Here is a 24,905-nt window from a genome sequence, read left to right as displayed (position 1 = left end):
ACTATCCGAAAGGCAGTAGAAAGTATAAATACTACTATATAGTTAGAGTAGGCCAGGTTTTGTAGCAATAACAACCTCCAAATCTTGGAGGCTTTTAACAACAAAGGCTTTTTTTTCACTCATTTGTGCATCACAGTTGGCTGGATAGGGTCTTGGCTCCATGTCTCCTCATTTGAGGACCCCATTGAAGGAGTCTCCACTATCAAGATATAATTGGTTGCTCTGGTAGGTAGGGAAAAACTTGATGATTACACATTAGCTCTTAAAGCTTCCCCATAGACTGATACCTTTTGCTTCTCATAAGTGACTCATGTTATTTTAGCTTTCATTTATTGGCCTAAGCAAGTTGCATCACAACTTCCATATGTAATGGGGTGGGGAAGTGCAGTACTACCTTGTGTCCAGAAGAGAGAGAAACAGACATATTTGGGAGAACAACACTAATGACGACCATACTAATTTATCTTCTTTTTTCCTTTTCCTTTAGAGGAGAAGTTATGGGTTTACAGTCTCTTATTTTTATTGTCAGGCAATATAGACAGAATTTTGATATTGGCACTGGGAAGAAAAGCCAGATGGAGAGTTTCTTTTTTCTTTTAACCTTTTCATTCCTTTCTCCAGTGTGTACTAAAATTTCCTTATAACAAAGATGGTAAAATAGGCTTGGTGCTAAAAGGTGTTTTACTCAGGGGAGAGGTCAGTTGCACCTCGCCCTGTGCTCCTGACTGCTAGAGTACTGTGGGAGAGAGCAGAGCCCAGTGACCATCATGGCACCTCTGCCAAGCTGTCTCAGCTCAGTGAACTGCCTAACAGCATCACTCTCTGAGGAGGCTCTAATAGTCTCTTGTCACTAACCCTACTTCCATTCACACACTTGCAGGACTAATCTTACCATAACTCACATATCTGTCGCCCGACCCCCCTCCCCCGAAAAACAAAACAAAACAAAACAAAACAACTATCAGAAATACAAGGACCCAAATGATCTGTCATCACAGATGCTTATCCCCATCTACTATGTAATCCTAGCCCATCCTCCAACCAAGACTTACCACCTTGTCTTCAGCAATTTATAGTGTGCATCACCTAACTCTCTTCTTGTTTGAATGTCATCTTAGCCTTTTTTTCTTCCTAAATGAGACTAAAAATGTTGCTTCCCTCATATCCTTGTCAAGTGCATGCCATTTCTCTTCTCATTTCTCATGTACCTTATGTCTGAGGAGGTAAGTGACCTTATTTCTCACTGATGCTCACACCTATCTTCCTTTGTGCCTGAAGACTCAGCCTTCACATCTGTTAATATGAAATAAGTGTCCTCCACAGCAATCTAATGCCACTCCTGCAGAGTGCCCTGGATCTCAATTCATTTTTCTTTCTCAAGAATTTTCCCTTTTAATTTTCTATTTTCTCTCCTATATTGTCAATATCTCTTCCTACTTTTCTACTTACAAACAGTTTAATAGCTTCCACTAAAACATCCCCTTGACTCCATCCTTCACTCCAGCTATGGCTCTATTTTCTTTCTCCTTTCAAGAAAAACTCCTTGAATAAACTTATTATAGTCATTTCTATATATTACCTCCTATTCTCTACTAACCTGACTTCAATCATGTTTTTATCTTCACCACTCCACGAAAATGATTCATACCAAGATCAAATGCTGACAATAATAAGAACAGTAGCTAACATAATGCCTACTATGAGGCAGTCAGTGTTCTGAGCACGTAATTCACATTAACTTACTTAATCCTCAAATTAACCCTATGAAATAGTGCTATTAATATTCTTCTTTTAGACATGAGAAAACTGCTTCCCAGAGATGTTATTAATTTTCCAAAGATCAGATAGCTAGTAAGAAGAGCTTGGATTTTAACCCACCTACTCTGACCTTGTCTGTGCTCTTAACTATATACCATATTACTTTTTTAATGAACAATTATTTCTCCCAATTTAACTGAATCATTCAGCAGCATGAGACATAGCCAAGCAATCCCAACTCCTCATCACATGTGCTTTGCCTCTAACCCCATGTATAGCTCCTTCCTAGTCGTCTTTGCTGGCTTCCCAATACCAGATCTAAGTTTTAGTCTGTACTTTCCTTTCTCTTCTTTATTGGCAACTTTTCCCTAGCAATCTTGTTCAATCCATGGCTTTAAATGCCACCTATAGACTTAGGTCTCTTAAGTTTATATCTGAGGTCCAGATCTCTTCCCTAAGCTCAATTTTATAAATGTTACTGCCTGATTTCCATTTCCACTTGGGTGTATTGTAAGGATCTCAAACTTAAAATGGCCAAAATAGAACTATAGCTATCCTAATCCTCCCAGTCTTCCTTAGGCCTTCTCCATCTAGTGTCACCATTGTATTCTATATGGTTAGGCCAAGCCTAGGAATCCTTGATCCTCTTTTCCTCACAGTTACATTCAGTCCATTTGCAGGTTAAACCATCTCTGCACTGAAATATCCCTAACCCACCACTTCTCCCAACTCTGCTGCTGTTACTGTAGTCTAAATTGCATTCTTTGTAATCTAGACTCCTGCAGCTGCTTCATAACTCATATCTCTAATTCCATTCTTGCCCCGTTTAGTCCATTTTCCAAAGCGCAGCCCAAGTAACCTACTAAAGAATAAATGAGATGATACCATTTTTACCCAAAGGCTTCCTTTTTCAATGAGAATAAGATCCAATCTCCTTACCATGGCATATCAGCCCTTATGTGATCTGCCTACTTTTCTGCTGATTTCCCTCTACTTTTTAAATGTTCAACCATACTGCAACCACACTGGCCATCTTCCTGTCCTGGGAATACACCATACTTTCTCCCATTTCAGGGCCTTGTCATTTGCTGCTCCTTCTGCTTTGAACATCTCTTTTCTTACATCTTCATAATGGATACTTTCTTCTCATCATTAAGGTCATCATTCAAGTTTCCTCTTGGGGTGGCCTGAGAGGAATGCTGAAATATACATTCTTTCCCTGGTTAATTATTCTCATTCATGTTACTTGAATAGCTAAAATTGTCTCATTTAACTTAGGTGCTCATTGTTTAGTTTCCCTGTAGAAATATAAGCATTTTGAGGGCAAGCACTGTATCCCTCTTATTCATTGTTCCATTTCCAGGGCTCAGAACCATGACTGATACCTAATATTCACTCATTTAAAATGTGACTAAGTGGAGTACTGTAGAAAGCAATATATTGACTTGCATAATACAGCACAAATTTTAGTAACTTAAAATAAACTGACTCACCCTTAGCCCATAAAATATTTTCCAGAGCATATGAGTATAGAACCCTGACTCTTAATTTTTTTAGATTTTATAGGCATAGACTTGTGTTTGAATTAAACACAGAATACATCTTTACTTGTATCTACAGTGGCAGAAAATGGTATCTACCTCTTGAAATTTCTTTTGACGATTATATGTTAAAGCTGTTTGCTACGCCTGAGTTTCTTGATCTTGCTTGGTGGGTTGGAAGTTGAACAATATGTGTGATTGCTCTCTCTTACAAGAAAAAAATCTAAACAAGGAATCTGACCTGAGTTACTGCTGTATGGTTCCTCTTATCTCCTGGTGGAGAATGAATATAAATGTATGATGTGCTAGACTCATTTCTAATGGGTCTCAATATGTTTATAACATTAGAAAACTTCAGATCTAATTTTCAGTTTAAATTTCTGTTTTTATATTTATCACATTAAAATTATTGGATGCATAAAAATTTAACAGATTTTTAATTTTAAGAAAATTTTAACAAAATTTTTAAAAATTTTTTAAAAATTTAACAAAATGTTTAATTTTAAGCAGTTTGTAGTTGTAGTGGATGAAGCATTTGCTTTCGCCATTTCAAAGCAGGGTTAATACTTTGAAGAAGAAACGCTGTAATGAAAATGAAGGCAAACTAGGACCTTACCATAGTGCGATAAGTGAGATCCAAAATTTCAGTTACCCAGAAATCTCTGTGGCCTTATTGCCATATTAAATCGGTGGAGGAGCTTCACAGCTTATTGGACTGGGTTTTCAGGTTTCTAGTTGCCAGACACAAATCTAGCCAAGTTCTGGCTGCAGTTTGGTGCCAGTTGGTGGCAATTTACCCCTCAGGCAAAATTGAAAGGAATAATTCTGGATCCTCTGACTGGCTGTGTCTTCTAGGTCAGTGGTAGCAATTTCAAGAAACATTCTATTAGTTCATTTCCAGTGAGAATGGGCAGAAGAATACTGAGGAGATGGGATCCACCCTGTGCCTCCCACATCCTGAGAGGAGATGTGTGCCTGCCCTACACACTGTCCCCCCAGAAGAAGAGTGTAAACTTTTTCAACCCCTACCCATTTGAAAATGGGGTAGCTCCTCTTTGTCTCTTTCTCTCTCTCTCTTCTCCCTTCCTTCCTTTCTTTCTCTCTCCCTCCCTTCCTCTCTTCAGCAGTTTGTTTAACATGTTGAACAAAATAGTGTGAAAAAAATCATATGCAAATAATTATATTTTTGATGGCACCATATACTGCCTCTATATTTCAGACTGTTTTACCAGCTCATTCTAATCTAGTCACTAATTGTTCCTGCTTCACGAAGCATTACTGACAGAGATGGTCCTACTACATTTAGAAAAGAAATCAAATCTGCATTATGGAGTTAGCATCATTGTATTTCTAGTTTCATGCATGGTAACTCTCTTATAGCTCTATATTTAATGTAATTCTAATTAAAAAGAGAGGGGAAATGTCCAGAGCTTTCTCAATGTTATCTTATTTTTTGTTTTTGTTTGTGCAGCACACCATGTTAAAACGGGAACTTGTGAGGTGGTGGCACTCCACAGATGCTGTAATAAGAACAAGATAGAAGAACGGTCACAAACTGTCAAGTGCTCCTGCTTCCCCGGGCAGGTGGCAGGCACCACGCGAGCTGCTCCATCTTGTGTGGATGGTGCGACTTCTTCCATTGCTTATTTTTATAGCATAGTGGGGATTATTTAGACCTGGAGCCCCACCCTGATGGTATTGACTGGGGTCAATCCTGGTGTAGAACATAATAAATCACATGGTGGAAATGAAATTATTTGGGGGACATTTGAAATCTAAAAATCCTTTGGAAGGAAGTCTGAGACCGTAGGCAATTCTATAGCAAAAGACGGTATAATGATATCCCGTAAGTTAATGTGTTTCTTATTCTGGTACCATGAAATATTGATTCCCCAATGGGGGGTGGGGAGTCTGTGTACAAGCTAATTGAGAAAGGAAGATGACAGTGGCTGATTTAGTAGCATGGGTTTTTAAGCCCATGCATTGTCCTAAAGAATGAAAAAATAAAAACCATATAAATGAGTGAATGTTTAGTTGTGAAGAGAATTCACATGAAATATTGATTTTGATGACAATGCATCAAAATGTTAGTTTCTTTATTTGAGGCTTAAATTATCTAATTATAATAAGATAAAATTCTTTATATGGATCTATTTAATTGGCATTAGCATAAAACAAAAATTTGTTAAGTGCTCATATTATCATAGTGCATTCTTTGTTATGAAGGTTACTGCCCACAATAAAATAAAATCATGTGAACTCTAATTATAATGCCCTCCTGATTAATAGCCTACTCATGTGAAATAGTATGCCGATTCTAAAATATTGATTCCAGTCTGATTTGTAGTCCCATATTGTTATTTGTTTATATACATAGGTGCATGCGCATAGTTTCTTTTTGATAGTCTGTTTTCATGAATGCTACATTTTAGTGTGAAAATTGTTTTTAGTCAGAAAATTTAGGAAGGAATAGTCCCTTTGGAAAAAAAAGAGAAGGATGTCTCAAAATTTATTTTACACAGTGGTAGGAAAATTAGGTGGCTTTTGTTCCTTTTACAATATGCACCCGAAGAATTAACAGTCCCCATGAAAACATTGAATTGAATTTTCTGTCTCCTGTAGCTTCAATAGTGGAACAGAAATGGTGGTGCCATATGCAGCCGTGTCTTGAGGGAGAGGAATGTAAAGTGCTTCCAGATCGGAAAGGGTGGAGCTGTTCCTCTGGGAATAAAGTGAAAACAACGAGGGTAAGTGGACAGCTGGCTTGGAAAGCGAAATGCCTCTGAATTAACAGAGCATGCGGCATGTTTAAGCACATCTGTAAGCAGTGGTGGTCGAGTGGAGAGAGTATAGTTTTGAATAGTACATTTTCCCCATTTTCTCTCTAACTCATTTTTTCATAGTACATTTTTCTTTTACTCAGAATAACATCTTCTATAGATTGCCATCATCTGTCATGTTATCTGATAAATAAACACTATTTCTTCCTTCATGAGATACTGACAAAAATGTGAAAATTCCTGAGGAGCATGTTAAATTGTTGGAAAGGTGACCCCAAGCCCTTATTCATCAGATATATAACAAATTCTGGGGGGAAAAAAAGAATTTATATTCTACATGATTCAATAAAATCTTCCAACTAAGATCCTTTCAATTTTATGACAGTAATTCTTTTGATCACCCCGATTTCTGGATCATTAATTCATTTATTAATGGTTAAGGTTCCGAATCAATATAATGGGTTACTGAAAGGAATTTCAGAATCTCAGTGTCAATAGAAAAGTAATACTCTTCAGATAGTGATATAATTCAGGTTGGTAATGACTGATTTCTTGGGCAAGGGAGAACATTGAAAAATAGCTAGCTTTATTCTTTCATTTCCTAATTAGTTATGGGGACTATGGGCTGGCAGAATTTGAATGATTTTCTCCAAAGAATCAACAAATAAGGGGTTTGTTTTGTTTTGCTTTTCACACTGTGGGGAAAGCAGACTATTTGCTAGAGTTGGATAATTGGGGAATAGACTGGAATACTGATATAAGGGGATGTTTTATAAAAAGTTACATAAAAGTAGAGACTGGTTAATTTACAATATTGGTTGACAAAAGTAGATTTTTTTTGAAACCTTGCCTGGACATATTCAAGAAGATTATTTTATAATCTCATCCAAATATATAATTCAGTAATTAAGGTAATTACCTTTAATGCATTGTCCTCCCCGAAATAGGCAGAAGTGACAAATAGTATAGAGAGTATACTATTATTGTAAATAGTGTAGGTAATGACATTATATTTTGTAGACTTATTCTTGACTCTCACTTATTGGCTAAGTGCTGGCATCCTTTTCCAAAGTTCATAGAGTGCATGATCAGTGAATTAGAATGATTGTATTGTTCAATGACTAAGCATATGATACAACCCTTATTGTTTTGTTAAACATAGTCTGGCAATATAAAGATTGCTTTATAAGCCATTTATAGCATGACAATATTTTTTTCCTAACACTATTAATTCTCAATCCAAAATAGCACTCGTGGGAATTCACTTAAGGTTGGATATTCTGAAACAGATTTATGTTTATATATATCCTGAACTCTCTCCAATGAAGTTCCGTGTTTTTATTTACTTCAGAGGACACGGGGAAGCTAGTATTTATGGAACATATGCCGTATACCTAGCGAAGTGCTTTACAGGAATTAACTCATTTAATCCTCTTAATGGCCCTGTGAGGAAGACAATATTATTATCTCCTTTTTACAGATGAGTAAACTAAAGTTTTAAGAAGTTAAGTGACTTACTAAGGTTATGTAACTAACTGATAGGGAAGCCAGGGTTCAAACTGCACAGGCTTATTCGAGAACTTATTCTCTTAACCTGTATACTTTAATGACTTTATACCAGATAAGTTCATTTATTCTCAAGTAATAACAATGAAAGTTCCTTATAGTTCTGTTCATATGAGGCAGAACTTTAAAAATATTTTTGTCTTTCTGGATCATTGGAATGAAAAGGTCAAGACGATATGATCCAAATGCTCATAGTAAATTGTTTGGAGAGCACTTTTTCACTCCCTGTTGGCTCTATTGGCCATATCCTCAGTGACGCAAACTTAAAATTGCATCTCTGCTTCACAAATTCTTCATAATGTAATAAAACGGAATCGATGAGACACTGAGGACCCATGAGTAGGAAAATCCACATCTAGATTTTATAGTTTTAATGATAAGGCATTTCCCCACATATAATAGATAGCACTTCCTTTCAATCTTTCATCTCTTTTGCCCTGGAGAACAGCTGGTAATCGAGGATCTCATTTAAGACGTTGTAGAGAGCGTTCAAGCAACAGTAGATGGTTGGAGTAAATTACTTTTTCAAGACGTCTTCCAACTCCGAGAGTATGATTCTCCTTTTAAAAAAGAAAATTCATCATAGCTAAGAAAGGAGAAGGGGGCTTGAAAGCAGGAGCTTTTTGAATACAATCAAAGTAAATCCTTATTCTTTTTTCCCTCCACAAGAAAAAAAGATTGTTAGTGAAATGGAGCTACCTAGGTATTTTCAGCCAAAGGAACCATGGTGTTCCAAATGGCTAAGTAAAAAGATGTGAAATTATGAATGTTAGTTTGGCCTACAAAAAAAGTTAGGTAAATTTCCCTGAGGCCACAAAAGAAGTACAGTTTCCAGGGTTACTATTGCTTTGAAAAAAGAGCAAAATCTGTAGGAAATGCTTGTCATAGTTCTTTGCCCACAGTGGAAGTGTTAGAGATAATTTCTGCCATGGAAAAATAGCAATAATGTTACTGAAAAGAAACTTGATCATGTTTTAATCATTGGAATTATTGTCTACCTGCCAGTCTTGAATAAGGTAGCCTCATTGCTGAGTCACCCGATCATTGGAGTCCTGATTTGGCAGGGCCAGCCACAAATGAGAAAGTGCAGAAGTTAAGCAAGAGTAGGTTACAATGTAACTGAAAGCCACTCTCAGCCAAAAACCCTCTGTGTTTCTTATGTACGCTGGCCTGGTGGGATTATCACTGCAAGCAAAATGGTTAAAGAAATGATTAAAATTTGCAATAATGCACACCCTCCCTTATAATTGCCCATATTCCATCTGGAGTGCTTTAGTCAATCTAATGTTAAAAAAAAAAAATAGGAGTCAGCCAAAAACAATGGTGAGGCTTGCTTGGTTTCAGCAAATTTTGAGCTGTACCCCAGAATTGACTATACATCAGGAGCTGGGTAAACTCTTCTTACAAAGCTAATTTGGATCCAACATTGTACTTACTATAAATATGAATTATGTCCTCCTTCTGTCTTTGTACGAGATTCAGGAAGCTTTTCATTTGTTCTGATCTATTTTCTCTTTGTCCCAACATGAGTAATGTCAAAGAATAGAAAACCCTTGGTTGAAACACAGATATTTTGCATACACGTTCTGCAAAACTCTGAACATTTAATCTAGGGAGAAAGGAGGATGCAACATTTCTTTCCCAAACTCTATTTCTTACTCTAAACGTGGAAAACTTGTGAATGTATGTTACATCCATAACCATGTCTTGCACTGCTTTTAAGAAATTCCAAGTAAAAAAGTTATAATAGCCTTTTGCTAGAAAAATTCACATTCAAAGATAAATAATAAAGAACTTTTCAAAGAATCATTAATAAAAGAATAGTCTTCCAGTATGAAAGAGCACTTAATTATGTGCTAATTATATAATATAAAAGTTAGCAGGAGAAAAGGTGCTATAGAGCTTGTAAGATTTGAGAAAAAAATCTTTTCATAGCATGTTGGAATCATCAGAAAAAAAGCAGACTGTGATTAATTTCTTTTATGTTTTGATATTCTTTCTCTGTGGATCATCTCCTAAGGAAAGTCACATCCTGCTTTCAGGATTTACAGACTTTAGCGGTTGGCATGGACACCAAACTCCAAACTCCAGTGGTCACTGCAGCTGTTGTATCTGATTACTATCTAAGGATAAATGAACTTAACTTCATATTATACAAGACCTTATGTTTACACTAGAAAGATTATCTTTAGGAATCATGAATCCCAGGTCTATTGACTTTTTCTATGCTTAAAAATATATTTCCTGAATAATTTTTAGCTAAAGAGAACTTCTTTCATTTTTACTCATTTTCTTAAAATCCACTAAGCAATAAGAACTCTTTAATTTGTAAACATCCTTTCAAATATAAATAGATTTTAAGGGAATAAAATATTTTTAAATGGATACGTATAATGCACTAAAAATCAACAGATACTGATTTTCTTATGCACAGGCATTATATAATAGCAATGTTAATATTATAATCAAAGCAATAAAAGCAAATATGAAAGCATTTTCATAACTTTTACTGTATTCAAGGTATTCTGCAAAATGCACTAAAGTTATTATTTTATTTAATCTTCCCAACCACAGTAGGCATGTATAGACTGCAAAGATATATGATATGATCCTTGTCCACAAGGATTATACCCTTGAATGGGGGAGCAAATAGTTTATAGTTGCATCTTTTCTTTATCCATGTGTAGTCCACTGACAATATAAACTGGATTCAAAGTTAAGAGTAACCTTGTTATAATAATCGTGACAGCATTAGTTTTTTATTCAACTTTCTCATCTGTAAAAAATAAGGATGTTGAGCTACATTAAGTTTCAGTTTCCTTTAACCAATTTATTTTTTGGTCCCATGTGCCAAGAACATTTCTAACTTCCTTTCCAGCTAAATTTATAACAACTGGCTAATCTCTGAATATATATAAGTATTGTTTTTAATCTTTTCCCTGTAAGAGGGAAAAGAAATAACATCCTGTGATGCTTTGCTGATTGAAGCCCTATGTCGTACCCATCCAGATACTACTAGTTTATACAGACTCCGTGACTGTGCTCTGTTGGTGGGTCTGAATAGTGTCCAGTTGTGCTACTTCAAGTCTAAGGCAAAGAAAAGAAAGCAAAAGGAAAAGGTTCAGTTTCTTACCTTAAGGTAGTACAATTTGTGTAAATTCTTCAATTAGAATATTCTTTCTTGCCTTGCAAATTTAAGTTCAGACTTAGAATAGTGCTGTTCTTTCTTGAGCCGCCCTTTATTAACAGGCACAGCTCCGTTCATTTGTCTTCATTTCACCTCCAGTCAGGTCCCAAATTGCACCCTGGTCCACCGCACAGAGTGTGATGACTTTTAGGGCTGTGGCTTTCAAATTATGTTGACGACATCTAAGAAAGAAATACATTTTACATTGTGATCCAGCACACACATACTCACATTTATCACCTGATAGTTCTGTAGATCAAAAATCCAGGTCCAGCATGGCTCAGCTATTTCTCTGCTCTGGGTTTCAATCAAGGCAAAATCAAGGTGTTGCCTGAGCTGTGTTCCTTTCTGGAAGCTCCTAGAGAGAATCTGTTTCCAAGCTCTTTCTATTGGTAAAATTTAGTTTCTTGTGGATATCAGGCTGTAGGAGTCTTTCTTACTTGATGTCTACCTGGAGCCTCTCTCACCTCTTTAAGAAAGGCTGCATTCCTTGCCACCTTTCATCCTCCATCTTCAAACCAGCAAGGGAGCGCGGAGTCCTCATGCTTCAAATTGTTCTGCCCTCTTCCTGCCACCTCATTGCTTCTCTCTTGGACTGCATCTCTCTGACTGACTCTTCTGCCCTGCTTTTTTTAACCTACAGATATGAATTTGCCAAATATTTTTACTTTCTAATCATTTTAATATACCATGGAAATATGGCCAGCCTGAGAGAGAAAGTATGAATGGAAATGACAGACTGTTGTGTTGGTAGTCTTTTTGTTATATAGATTGCTCCTACAGAATAATTTATTAATCCTATTTTATTATCATTTATTAGAACAGTTTTTAATTTAATTTCATATTCCAAGCAATTTTACACATTCTTTCTCAATTCTCAAAAAAAATTTAAGAAAGAATATTATTGTTCTATTCCTTTTATAGATATGAATATTAAGTATGATCCCATTTATATGAAATAACTAGAATAAGCAAGTTCAGAGAGACAGATAGTAGATTACAGGTTACCAGGAATCAGGGAGTGAGGGAAAGTGGTAGTTATTGCATAATGGGTAGGGTGATTCTATTTGCAGTGATGAAATTATTGGTATACTGGATGTTGGTGATGGTAGCACAGTATCATGAATGTAATTAACACTGAATTGCACACTTGAAAGTAATTTAAAAGGAGAATTTTTGAGTTGTATGAATTTATTCCAGTAAAAAGTTTTTTAAAATTGTGAGTATTCAAAACTATGTACCCAAACAGGTAGGAACTAAGAATATTATATAATTCAATTCCAGAGTTTAAATTTCAAAAATAGAGAAGAATTGCTTGATGGAGGAGAGCGACAAATCAAACTTTAGGACATAAAGTATAATTCAGGCAGGTTGGTTATTACTCATACCAGGAAAGTACATGTCAGCCACTCAGTGGAAAAATTAAAAAGTAAAATCAACACTCAAATATACTTGAATATTTACAAAAACTAAAATTTTATTGGTAGTAATAAAATTCTGTGTGTTTTACTTTTCCCCAAACCTGCAATTATAATCTTTTCCTTTCCAAGCATGATTTGGCTAAAACATGAATAAATGACTAATCCTCTCAGTTTTTGTGTACTGCAGTCATCATCAAATGGTAAAGATTAAGAGCATGTATTTTATTTATTTATTTATTTTTAATTTAATTTTTTAATTATCTTTTTTAAGTTAATAGATCACATAAAATGTTACATTAAAAAACATAAGAGGTTCCCATATACCCCACTCCCCATCCCCTACCCCCATCATTTTTTTTTATTGTATTTTTTTTGAAGATCATAGATCACAAAAAATGTTAAATTAGAAAATATAAAAGGTTCCCATTTGCCCCACACACCCCTACCCCACTCCTCCCACATCAACAACCTCTTTCATCTTTGGGGCACATTCATTGCAATTGGTGAATATATTTTGGATCACTGCTGCACCGCATGGATAATAGTTTACATTGTAGTTTACACTCTCCCCCGGTACATTTAGCGGGTTATGGTAGGATATATAATGTCCAGCATCTGTCCCTGCAATATCATTTAGGACAATTCCAAGTTCTGAAAATGCCCCCATATTACATCTCTTCTTCCCTGCCCTCAGCAATCACCATGGCCACTTTCTTCACATCAATGCTACAATTTCTTCCATTACTAGTCACAATCGTTCTATAATGTAATATCAGTAAGTCCACTCTAATCCATATTTTATTCCTCCATCCTGTGGACCTGGGGTGGTGATGTCCACTCCACCTCTATATTGAGAAGGGGCTTAGAATCCCACATGGCTGATGGATGCAATTCTCCTGCTTGCAGTTGTAGGCACTCTCAGTTCCCTCATGTGGTGGTTGGCCATCTTCACCTCCCTGTTAGATGACCTGGGTAAGTCCAATGAACCAGAGACTAGGAGTTGCAACTCTGCTGAGGCTGAGGGCCCAGCTGGCACGTGGCCAGTCCAGAGATTCAAGTCTCCTGAGTATACACCAACCCCAGTGTCAGCCACAGGTTCAGTAAAAGTGACAGAAGAGGCATGTGTAGAAAGGTCACATCTGAGTCCAACTCCATCACACTCAAGAACGCAAATTCCAAAGTATGGCCCCCTGACATGGCAGAGAACTCCAGAGCCATCTACCATGACCATAGATATATTTTAGAGGAAATATTTCTGGACTTCTGAATATTGTATTCCATTTTTCTAAGAAGCAAAGATACTGTGAGATAAGTATACTGTTTAGAAGGACAGTTACGACATAGAAGAATAAACAGTAGTTTGGTTGAAAAGCCAATGACTACTTAATAATCATTTAAAATGAGCAAATCATTTCCATATTCTTCTGCCTTTGCTTTTAAGATTATCCAGGTTAATTTCTCTATTAAGATCAACTGATTAGCAACCCTAATTACATCCACAGAGATCCTTCAGGAGAGTACTTGGGTTAGTGTTTGAATAATCAGAGGATGGGAATCTTTAGAATTCTTTAGAATACTACCTACAGCAAAAGGGGTAGACAAAAAATAAACCTCACCAAAATAAATAAGTAAAATATATAGGATGTTGGATGGTGATGGGTACCATGGGAAAATACTAAAGCAAGGAAAAGGAATGGAGAATGCTAAGCAAGGGAGTTTGCAGTTTACATAAAGTGAAGGAGGTGAGGGTGTGAGTCACACAGCTCTCTAGGGGACACATTTTCCAGGCAGAAGGAAGAACATGTGCAAAATAACTGAGATGAGAGCTACACTAGGCAAATCATATTCAAGGGATAGCAGTGATGCTAGTGTGGCTGGAATGGTATGAGCAAGGGCAAGGGGTAGAGTTTAGGGTTAGAAAGGTAATGGGAAGCATGTCACACAACTGACTTAAACTTTTGTCCTGCACAAATGGAATGATGCAGTGGCCACTAGGAGAGAGGGAGAGAACTGCAAGAGGAGCATGTTTTATATTTCATGCTAACATCCATTAAATCTAGGTCATGTAACTTAATGGAAAATTAAACATGTTAGAACACCTTAAAAAAAAGGAAAAAACAAAAAGAGAACACCTCACATTTGATATTCCATAGGAAGACTAGGTGAAACTGTTTTACTATAGTATAAGAAATGTAGCCATTAATTAGTGAAATGCATATTATGTGAGATTTTAAAGCTCATTCCTTATGGGAAAAAAAAAACAAAAAAAGCTGTTCAGGAAGTAGTATTAGCAAAAGCAACATTTTAAATCTGGTGCTTCTAAGTTAAAAGCTGCTTACTTAAATAATAATAATTTCTTAGGCCCAAAAATGTCTTGGCATTTTTTTAGAGAATTGGTGGAAATTAATGCAAAACGTTTTAAAAAGTATGTCTTCCAGGTTATACTTTAAAAACTTGGCCTGTCTTTTTTTAATTATAATGGGAAATGGGCAACATTTGAGTGCTTTGAAGTTCTCATAAGATTTAGATTCTTCTATAGTATTTGAGGCAAGTGTTTATTTGTAGATTTTACTCTGAATCTTGTGCTTAATATCTTATAGTTGATTGTGAATGTTCACGCCTTGAAATGGAGTCCCGTTTGGACACCATAGAATTTCATTAGCAACTGTGAACTACATCTTTAGGCTTCAGTTTACATCCAGTAAATTAAATAATAAGGTCAATATCCCTGTGCTGTCAGAGATCTATTTTTAAGTTGAAGAGCTTGATAATTGTTCAGAGGTAAGAATTCTTTGACAGACAGCACTTCCATTTGGAGTTGGAATGCTTTAAAAAAGAATGGTACCTCACAGGACTTGGAGAATAGAGGGGCATTTCAGGGCACCCTAGCCAGTGTGGCTTCTGTGCTTTCCCTTTCTCTATGGTGGGTGGCCAAACTCCAGTTAAAAAAATACATATATATGCACCCTCCCCTGTATGCATTCCCCTGTGGCTTTGTCCCTCCCATATGTTCTGTGGAATTTAAATCCCTAATTAGTGATTTCAATCTATTCTTGATCCAATCTTATTTTCTAACATCGGTGAATGGGATGAAGTTTGAGCTTAGACCTAAAATGGTAATTTCCCCACAAGTTCATATTTCTAAATGCTTTGTGATTCTTGTTGAAATTGTGTAGGCAAATATATCTGTGGCTTAATTCTCAAGTCTGACTCAGATGAGTGTGAATCCCAGCTCCTTGCTGGGTATAACCCACAACTGGTCAAATCACTTCTGAATAATAGAGAATTAGTTGTGTGGTGTGCCTAATATAAATAGTGGAGTTTAGCTTTAATCTATAGTGGTCAGACCTTTTTTGGGGTACCCTTTAAAATTCTGGGAACGAACATTTAGTGGGCTAGAAAAAAAGGCTTAAAACTGCACATTTAGATGAATGTTGAAGGACTTTGTAGGTTCTTATTTTGGAAAATAGACACACTGGGATTGTCATTTAAAATTATTTGAAAATATAACACATGAAAACATTAGACTTGTTCTTTGTGGCTACAGAGAATATAATCAAGGCCAAGGAATAACTTTCTTATTGTGTGCTCCATATGATATTGAATGGGTTTCCTTGGGAAATGGTGAGTTCCTCATTTCTAAGGTCACCAATTTGATGTAAAAGGATGATCAGAATTTCACAGAGTTGGATAGGTTAATTTAGCACCCAAAAAAGCTTATACAAAGGCATGGAGGCATATAAGATCATGTCTTGCTTAAGAAAATGAAATCTGTTCGTGGGTTAATTTTATGCTTGTGGGTGATGATGGCAAAACTATGGGAGGGAAGCCATGGTCAGCAGAGTTTATATTATGCTGAGATAAAAGACTTGGGTTTCCATTTCTAACCAACAGGGGACCATTGAGAAAAGCACATGTAGAAGAGAGAAAGTCAGCCTGGTTGTAATGCTAATAGAAATTGAGGAGGCTAAGAGATAATGGGCTCAGTAAAAATAGTGGTAGAGATCATAACAGAGAGGGAATAGAAAGTATTATCAATATGATTTGGCAAGTAATTGAAGATGAGAAATGAGGGAAAGAGAAAAGCCTAGAAGTACTCATATATATTTTGATTGAACAATTTGGTGATATTAATTGATAAGGAGACTATGAGGTGGAGCTACCTAACGAATAACTAGAGATATTGGCAGGATACAAGCCTGGAAGTCATTATCCCTAAATTGGCATTGAAATAACCAATTTTAAGGGCTCTTGCAGAAAAAAATGTGTAGAAAAGGAAAAGCATTGAAAGCATTTTTGCAACTAATGGAGAAACAGGTTCCTGGTAAGGAACAAGAAGTGTGGTCAGAGAGATAGGAGGAAAACAAAGAGAGACAAGAGCTCAGGAGACCTCAGAAGTAAGCTCTAGGGAGTCAGGGGTGTCAAATGTTACAGCGAGGCTATGTAACCTATGACAGATTTTTGTAGCCTTTAAGTCTCATTCTGAATGTGGGATTTGCAATAAATCCAGTAGGTTCAAGATCCATTAGATGAATATTATATGCTCTATCATAATGTTAAAACTTGGCTCCTAGTTGGAGGTAACATTGGCAACACATTCTCAGCACTGCAGAATATACACCCATCTAAAACAGAATGCGATGGTAGAGAGAGTTTTTAAAATATGAATAAATATGGATTTTTTTAGCAGCATTAGCAAAGTCTATTTAAGGGATGTTTCCTTGTTCATTCATTTATTCATTCATCCATTCACTCTGTAGAGATAAATCAAATGTTTTCTATGTGCTGGTCATTGTGCTAGACTTTGCGGATTCAAATAAAAACATACACACTCACAAACTCATGACTTTCTGCTGTCCAAGAGTTCACATCAGTTGTATAAAAATTCAGTAAATCAACTGTCATGTAGGGCAACAGTAGGGACAGAGGTCTGTACAGGTACTACAGGAATACCTGGGCAGTCTAATATTACATGGTCCGTAGCCCTCCTAAAATTCAGGGAAAACAGTTTGTGATGCAATTCAAGGGCAATTTATTCAATAATTTGTTTCCCCAGTATATAGTGATAAACTCAGTCAACATATTATATTCTGTGATGTCGAGATTGAACTGAGTTTATTTTCCACGTTTTCATCTGGTGCTGGACTGTGATAAGAGAAAAAAAATCCAATTAAAGTGTTTTCTCAACTAGATGACTTTTCTATGGATGAACTATTCATAGAGAAAAACCCAACATTGAATACTTTTTTTTTTGAGGTCCCGGGACAGAACCCGGGACTTCGTATATGGGAAGCTGGAGTCACATCAGCGTCCCTGAGTTGTGTTTTTTATTTGTTTTGCTTGTTGTTGTTTTTGTTTGGTTTTTCAGGAGGCACTGGGAACTGAACCCGGACCTCCCATGTGACAGGTGGGCACTCAACCACTTGAGCCACATCTGTTCCCTGAATACATTTTAAATCATACTTTTTAACCATTTTAAAATTTTCTAGCAGTTGAACACATGTACATGTTTATATATATATATATATATATATATATATACACACACACACACACACAGAGAAAGTATGCATATGAAAAATTGGGGCTTTAGTAATAGCTCTAATTAAATTGAAAATAATTAAAACTTCTCACTAGCAAACCAGAATATTGGAACCTTATGAGATTACAAATATTTATTAATCCTTTAAGTTTATAGAACTCTTAGAAATCTTTAAATAACATATATTAGTTACAGAAAACCAACCATTAAATTGAAATGTCATCTAAGATAAAACTCAAATTGCTGAATTAAAACAAAGAAACAAAAATCTTTACAGTTTATACTAAGCCAGGGAATTCCATTTATTGTAATGCTTAATATTGAACCTATTAAAGATAAGCGTTATTTAGCTGTTGTGGTTCAGCAGAATTGTGTTTTGCTCCTTTTAAGCACCATTGTGGGCTTCCTGTGATTTACAGTGGGATTGGCTCAAAGTCAATACAAGAGCAATAATGGACTGTTTTGTTGAGGTTCTGCCTATCACTGAATATTTTACCTTTACTTTTAGTTGCCTATTTTCTGATGACAAGCATATTTTACCTTTACCTTACATCTGCTATTTTCTTACAAGTCTTTTAAAAAAACTGAAAGAAACAAAAAAGACAGATTAGGTAATACCAGGGAGTGTAAATTCATTTTTTAATTGATGATTTGCAACTTTAAAATAACCCATACTTGAAAGCAGTTTTTGAGTAATTATAAGGAGGGTGGATCTAGCCAGTCTGTTTCTAGAAGTCATTACTTAAATGCTTTTGTTTTATCTTGAAAGAAATAAAGTGGAATATTCTCAATAGACACTTTGGCTGACAGTAAGTAGAATCTCAACAAATATCATTATTAGAAAGCTCAACCCCAACTTCAGTTACAACATATGATCGATTTGTGAGATTATTAAAGGCAAATGTCTAGCCAGACTGTCAGTTCATTGTTTAAGATTAAATTTCACAAATGAGATTTCCTTATTGAGAGCACCCTTGTATATCTAATGTAGATATGAACTATGTGTCTCCAGGCTGTAACTGATGAAGATTTTTAAAATGAGCTGTAGGGGGATTCTCTTATGAATAAAGTTTATGATAAAAGTGGTTAATGGCAACTTTTGACAAACTCATAGTATGCCTATATAATGGCTTAAGGAGACTGTATTCAGTGAAACTGTATCCCATCACTACATGCTACCGAAGATAAAGATAAATATTCATAACATGAAAGCAAGGCTCTCTTATCAGTGGATTAAAAACATCTATAGAGCAGATCAGAAGAATCTTTAGCAGTACCAATGACCTCTCAACAAGGGTTTCAGTCCTTCTGAGGTTTCTGAAATTACATAAAGATCAAGATATTGTTAGGGTGCATCAGGTAATTTTTAATTCTCCATTCACTAACAGTGCCACTTGACTCTATTGTGCAACACTGCTAAGTCCACCCAACTCCTCAAAGTCTCACAAAGTCTTATTTATTTTTTTTAAAAGACTTATTTACTTATTTAACTCCTCCCCTCCCCCGGTTGTCTGTTCTCTGTGTCTATTTGCTGCATCTTGTTTCTTTGTCCGCTTCTGTTTTTGTCAGCACTCATCGGAAAGTGTGGGTGGCGCCATTCCTGGGCAGGCTGCACTTTCTCCCGCGCTGGGCGGCTCTCCTTATGGGGCGCACTCCTTGTGCGTGGGGCTCCCCTACGCGGGGGACACCCCTAAGCGGGGGACACCCCATCGTGGCAGGGCACTCCTTGCGCGCATCAGCACTGCGCATGGGCCAGCTCCACACGGGTCAAGGAGGCCCGGGGCTTGAACCGCGGGCCTCCCATGTGGTAGACCGACGCCCTAACCACTGGGCCAAGTCCATTTCCCCACAAAGTCTTATAAGCTTAATATTGTTCTTCAATTTCTGCTGCAATGTGATTCCCTCAGCTTCATCTGTACAAACGTACTCCAACTCATCTCATGATGAATGCTTGCATGGAATGCTGAACTCTTCCTGAGTACAACTGGGTGAAATTTGCTTGGAGGCTGGGCTGTTAGTGCTGTCATCCTGTGCTTGTCCATAATTAGGTGTGTGTCACCCCAGTTAGGTCTTGCAGATGATTTATGGACAGTTTTTTTTCTTTTACTTCTCCCTTCTATAATCCCAATTATCTTTTGTTTTAGAATAGACATACTTGATTCTCCAGGACAGCTTCCTTCTTTCTCTTTCTATCTGGTACAAAATATCAGTCTCCCAAAAAAACAACCATCAACGTAGACTAACCCCGATTCAGAATGAGGATGCCGACTACCCCTTTATATGTTTTATAAGGAGAATGGTCACATTGTGAGAGTGTCACTTTCAAACTCAACTAGAAAGAAGTTCAAAAAGTATGGTAGCTCTTTTTCAGTCATCAGCTGGCCTTGGTTTAATCACAAGGCAGGAAAGTTTAGGAGTTGTTTGTTCAGAAACTTGAAGACAAAATGTTCCTTGGATATTTCAATATTTGCAACAGTATTCAAAAATGGATAGAAAATCAAGATAGAAATACTAATAGCAATAATATGGATAATAATTCTAAGAGTTTTCTTTTGCTGAGTGACATCTTTTGTCAGTTACTTGCTATGTGATCTATATGTAATATTTCTAATTGTTACCATAACAGTCATTGTCTTCTTATTCTTTCATGCAGATAAGGAAAAGAGGCTCAAATAGGTTAAGCAACTTTCCCAAAGCCATATAATTAGTAAGCGACAGAGGTCAAATACAGATCTGTCTGATTCCAAAGTTTGTACTCTTTCCAATTACATATAATATTTCTTAAAGAGCATAAAAACTCTGGGTACCCTGCAACCAGAATAGTGTGAATGTATCTTCCATAGCTTTTTCACAAGAGCTTTTGGTCAATATTGTTAGGACCATCATGTGTTCTTCAAATATGAATAAACACATAGCTGAGTTCATAGAAACAGTGTTGTAAATGCTCAACACATCTTGTGTGTGTGCATGTAATCTCCCAATATATAATTAAAGGGCCAAGGACATAGTTCCACTAATAGGAATAAAAACATTTCTACTGTTAGAAACCAGATAAAATGGTTTTAGCAGTTTTCACATGGTATACTGTGAGGCTTTGGCAGCTTTCCACTCATCAGCATCCATCCTTTTGAAAGTACTTTGTGAACTAAGGAGAAAAGAAAGAAAAAAATTTCAGGTATCTGATGAAGCAAGGTGCACTGGAACCAGCCACAGCTATGCAGTTGTATTAATTGTGCCAATACTACAGTAAAGTGAGACTCTATAAGGCAGGGGTTTTTAACCTGTTCCACGGACCCTTTTGTCAATCAGGTGAAAAGCGCAGACTCCTCAGAATGTAGTGGCAGATAGTTTTATGACTCTCAACATTGGCATGTTTTTAAATTAAATTTTTCAATTTAAGCTCACAGACCCCCTAAAATTTTTCCCCTGAAATCTTTCCATGGACCCCTGGTTAAGAAACCATGCTATAGAGGCTGGAAACATGTTATAAGTCACTCAAGTAATCTTTTTTTTTTTTTTTTTGATACTTTCAATGACCAACTTATGTTTTTGCTTAGTAGAAGTTCTTTGCAAAATTTATCTATAATTATTATTCAGTTGTAACATTATAGGCACCCACCTAATCATCTCTTATTAATGAAACTTCTAAGTTAAGCATTTTAGTTTGACATTTCTGTGAATTCCAGAATTTTCCAATGCTGTCTAGACTGTTTCTTAATATTTCAAGTTACTGTATTCCATTTTGATAATGTTCTGATTAAACATTAAAAAATTGTGTTCATTAAAAAATTTTGAATGCCTACTATATGTCAGACTCAGTGCTAAACCCTGAAGTACTTGGTACAGCACTGAAGGATTGTTTTATTGAATGCCAAGCCACCCTCACCCATTTTCCTATGATTAATAGCACATTACTGTTCTTACTAAATCACAAAAACACCTGGGGAAATATATATGTGAGCTAAAGTCCTTGCTCATGAAAGCTGCTACTCATAATCTAAAGGGATGACTCTGTATTGGATTAGGCTAAACAGGGAAAACAGTCTTCCAACCTCAATGACTCAAAACAGCAAGGTTTGTTTATGTCTTGGGCTCCATGTCCATCATAGGTGGGCTGGTGATAGCTACTCCGGTTCCTCCTTACTCCAGAACCCAGGTGAAAGGCAGATGTGATCAAGTATATTGTTGGTGTCCATGGCAAAAGGAAAAAGAATTCTGGAGGATCTTACACTAGCAATAAAATGATCAGCCCAGAAACAACAAATCTGTTCCCATTTCTTGGTCAAAACTGTTAGGGATACACCAAGTCATTAGGAGTTCAAGAAGTGGAATCCTACCATGTGTCCAAGATGACTTTTTTTTTAATATGAATTTTTTAAACAAATCTATTTCATTGATTCATATTAATAAAGCATACAATTCATTCAAAGTATACAATCAATAGTATTTGGTATGATCACACAGTTATACGTTCACCATTTCAATCATTATTAGAGCATTTTTCATTATTTCAATAATAATAACAAAAAACACAAATACGCAAATAAAAACTCCTCGCCTAACTCTCTCTGTTTTCCCTGCTCTATATAACTGCTGTTTCTGGTTATTCTTGCACAATTATTCATTTGTTTCTTAAGCAGTTTTATTGAGATATATTCAAATACCATATGATCTATCCAAAGTGTATAATCAATGACTTTTAGTATAGTTGCAATATTGTACAGTTACCATCTCAAAAATTTTAGAACAATTTCATTACTCCAAAAAGAAAGACTCCACACCCCTTAGCATTCCTTCCCTCAGACCTATATAACCACTAATCTAACTTTCCAAGATGACTTTTTAATGTACTATGTGTGCAAGTTTGAGTTCTTTACTCTATGTCTATATTGTACCTATCTATGGACATGGTAAAACAAAATCAGTCAGAAGCATTAATTCTCTTAAGTGTTAATTGAGCATATATTCACTGCTAGTTGCTATGTCAGGAACTATATATTGCTAGACAATTATAGTCACAGTCCTTCTTCTGAGCAGAGATGCCACTTCAGATTACATATTTTCTTGTCCCATCTACAGTTTTTCTGACCTACTTCTTCAGGTCCATACCTCTTACTAAATCTATGAGATACTCGATCAGTTTGGAAAGGGCAGTCTTTCAAGAAGATATTTAAGACAAGAAAGCAATTAAGAATCATCATCATAAATTATCTTTGTCTAAAAAGGATTAATTTTAATAAGAAGTAAACATATTATTACACCAAAGGAAATGATCTCATTGTTCAGTCATACCACATACAATAGCGAGGAACTGTTCACATAAAAGCATTCTGGAAGGGGAGTGGACATGATTCAAGTGGTTGAGCACATGCTTCCCACATGGGAGGTCACAGGTTTGGTTTCTGGTGCCTCCTAAAAAACAAAACAAAACAAAACAAAACAAAAATAAGCAACAAGCAAAACAGATGACAAAACAACTCAGGAGAGCCAATGTGGTTCTGTGGTTGAGCTCCGGCTTCCTATGCTAGGCTGTTTAGGCTGAGGAAGCAAGAAAGCCTTTTTTCTTGGCGGGGAGTAATAATCTAGGTTGATTTAACAGGATTTTTGCAGGGAAAAACCCCAACAAACTTCTGAATTGCTGAAGTCTCAGAATTGCTCTATTAAATTCGACTTAATTATCCAGAATGGATAGATTGTTGAGAGCTACCATTTTATTTGCTTATTTAATTACTATTATTATTTATTTATTATTTATTTTTACATTTACCTCATGGAGTTTGAGTAATTAAAAAATTGTCAGAATATTAATTTTCCATGCTGAGGATGACTGCAAGGTTGGTGTAAATGATTAAGAAACCAGTATCTGGAATCAAATTATCTGGGTACATCCTGACTTTGCCACATATTAGTTGGTGGCCTTGAGCAAACTACTTCCCATCTCTGCTCCTCAGTTTCCACATCTGAAAGATTGGGACAATAATAGTACCCACATCATAGATTGCTTATATGGATTAAATGAGCTAATAATTGCAAAGCACTGAAAATAATTCCTGATCCAGGGTAAGAGTTATATGTGCTTGTAAAATACAATGCATAAATCAAGCAAGTTGTTAATAGGCTAATCAATTTTCTCATAACTTAAATATGAGCATTATTATTCCATAGTAGTCAGTCTTATTAAATGAACACTAATATGGCGATACTCAAAACATCTTCTACTATCTCCATTCATGTTTAAACAAGTGCATTAGAGAAATAATATTCTTTGACGGTGTATCAGTCTGCACCTGTTTTCTTTTGGATTAGTCACAAAAATGTGACCTATGCAGAAACAACAGAGTTGGAATAAGTGGACTTCAGTGTCTGTAATGGTCACAGGTTTTGGTTCATTCCAATTCCCGACCATAGATGGACCAGGGGGAACTGTTACAGGAATCACCTGTAAAGGTGTTCTTCCAAGGATTATCCTGCAAGAGCAGAATTTATTAGATTCTCCTCTAGAGCCATCCGACATTGATTTTCCATCAAAGTCTCTTGAGACCTTCTTGTAGCTAAAAAGTAAATGAAGCAATTCGTTATTGTTGTTTTCATTTGTTTGTTTAGTTTGACTGTTTCAATTGTTGAGATGAATTCAACCCTTGTTATAATTCCAAGACAGACTCAAAAAAGTTTCTTCTTATAGTTAAAATGTTTTGATAGCTGGAGAGAGAAGAGTGTTACGCTGGGGTTATGTGCCGGGGTTTTTTTTTTTATGTTTTACATTTTTTTCCCTTTACTTTTAAATGTTCTATAGTTGTTTGCTTGTAGCATTTTAAGATGAGGTTAGCCTGGAGTAGTTGGTACAGCAATAAAGGATTATTTTATTGAATGCCAAGCCACCCTCACCCATTTTCCTATTACTAATATAACATTAATGTTCTTACTAAATCACAAAAACACCAAGTAGAAACTGATGCAGAAATTGTTTATAGATATTCAGCAATTAGCAGAGACCAATAATTTCTATTTATGGAATAATAAATAAAACTAAGTGATTTTTAAAACCTTAGTGCATTTCAAACAAAATATGTTGCAATATGGTATATTTTTGCTCTTAGGAGATAAAAACTT

At 36.0% G+C, this 24,905-nt stretch overlaps 1 protein-coding gene across 7 annotated transcripts in view; it reads left to right on the top strand.

Annotated features, from left to right (window-relative positions):
* Window positions 1-24,905, top strand: part of TAFA2 (TAFA chemokine like family member 2) — a 483,123-nt gene that overhangs the window by 444,379 nt on the left and 13,839 nt on the right. For all 7 annotated transcript variants that reach the window (XR_011650262.1, XR_011650261.1, XR_011650260.1 and 4 more), the window contains exons 3-4: window positions 4,771-4,923; window positions 5,922-6,046. Coding sequence is in view for 4 of the 7 variants with exons in the window: in XM_071218922.1 (XP_071075023.1) it covers window positions 4,771-4,923; window positions 5,922-6,046 (278 nt within the window). In the remaining 3 variants the exon portion in view is untranslated. The remainder of the gene's footprint in view (window positions 1-4,770; window positions 4,924-5,921; window positions 6,047-24,905) is intronic.

Source organism: Dasypus novemcinctus, chromosome 12 (genome assembly GCF_030445035.2).
Source record: "Dasypus novemcinctus isolate mDasNov1 chromosome 12, mDasNov1.1.hap2, whole genome shotgun sequence".
Lineage (NCBI taxonomy): Eukaryota > Metazoa > Chordata > Mammalia > Cingulata > Dasypodidae > Dasypus > Dasypus novemcinctus.
Note: the sequence above shows the minus strand (reverse complement) of the source record. Positions and strands in the feature narration are given on the sequence as shown.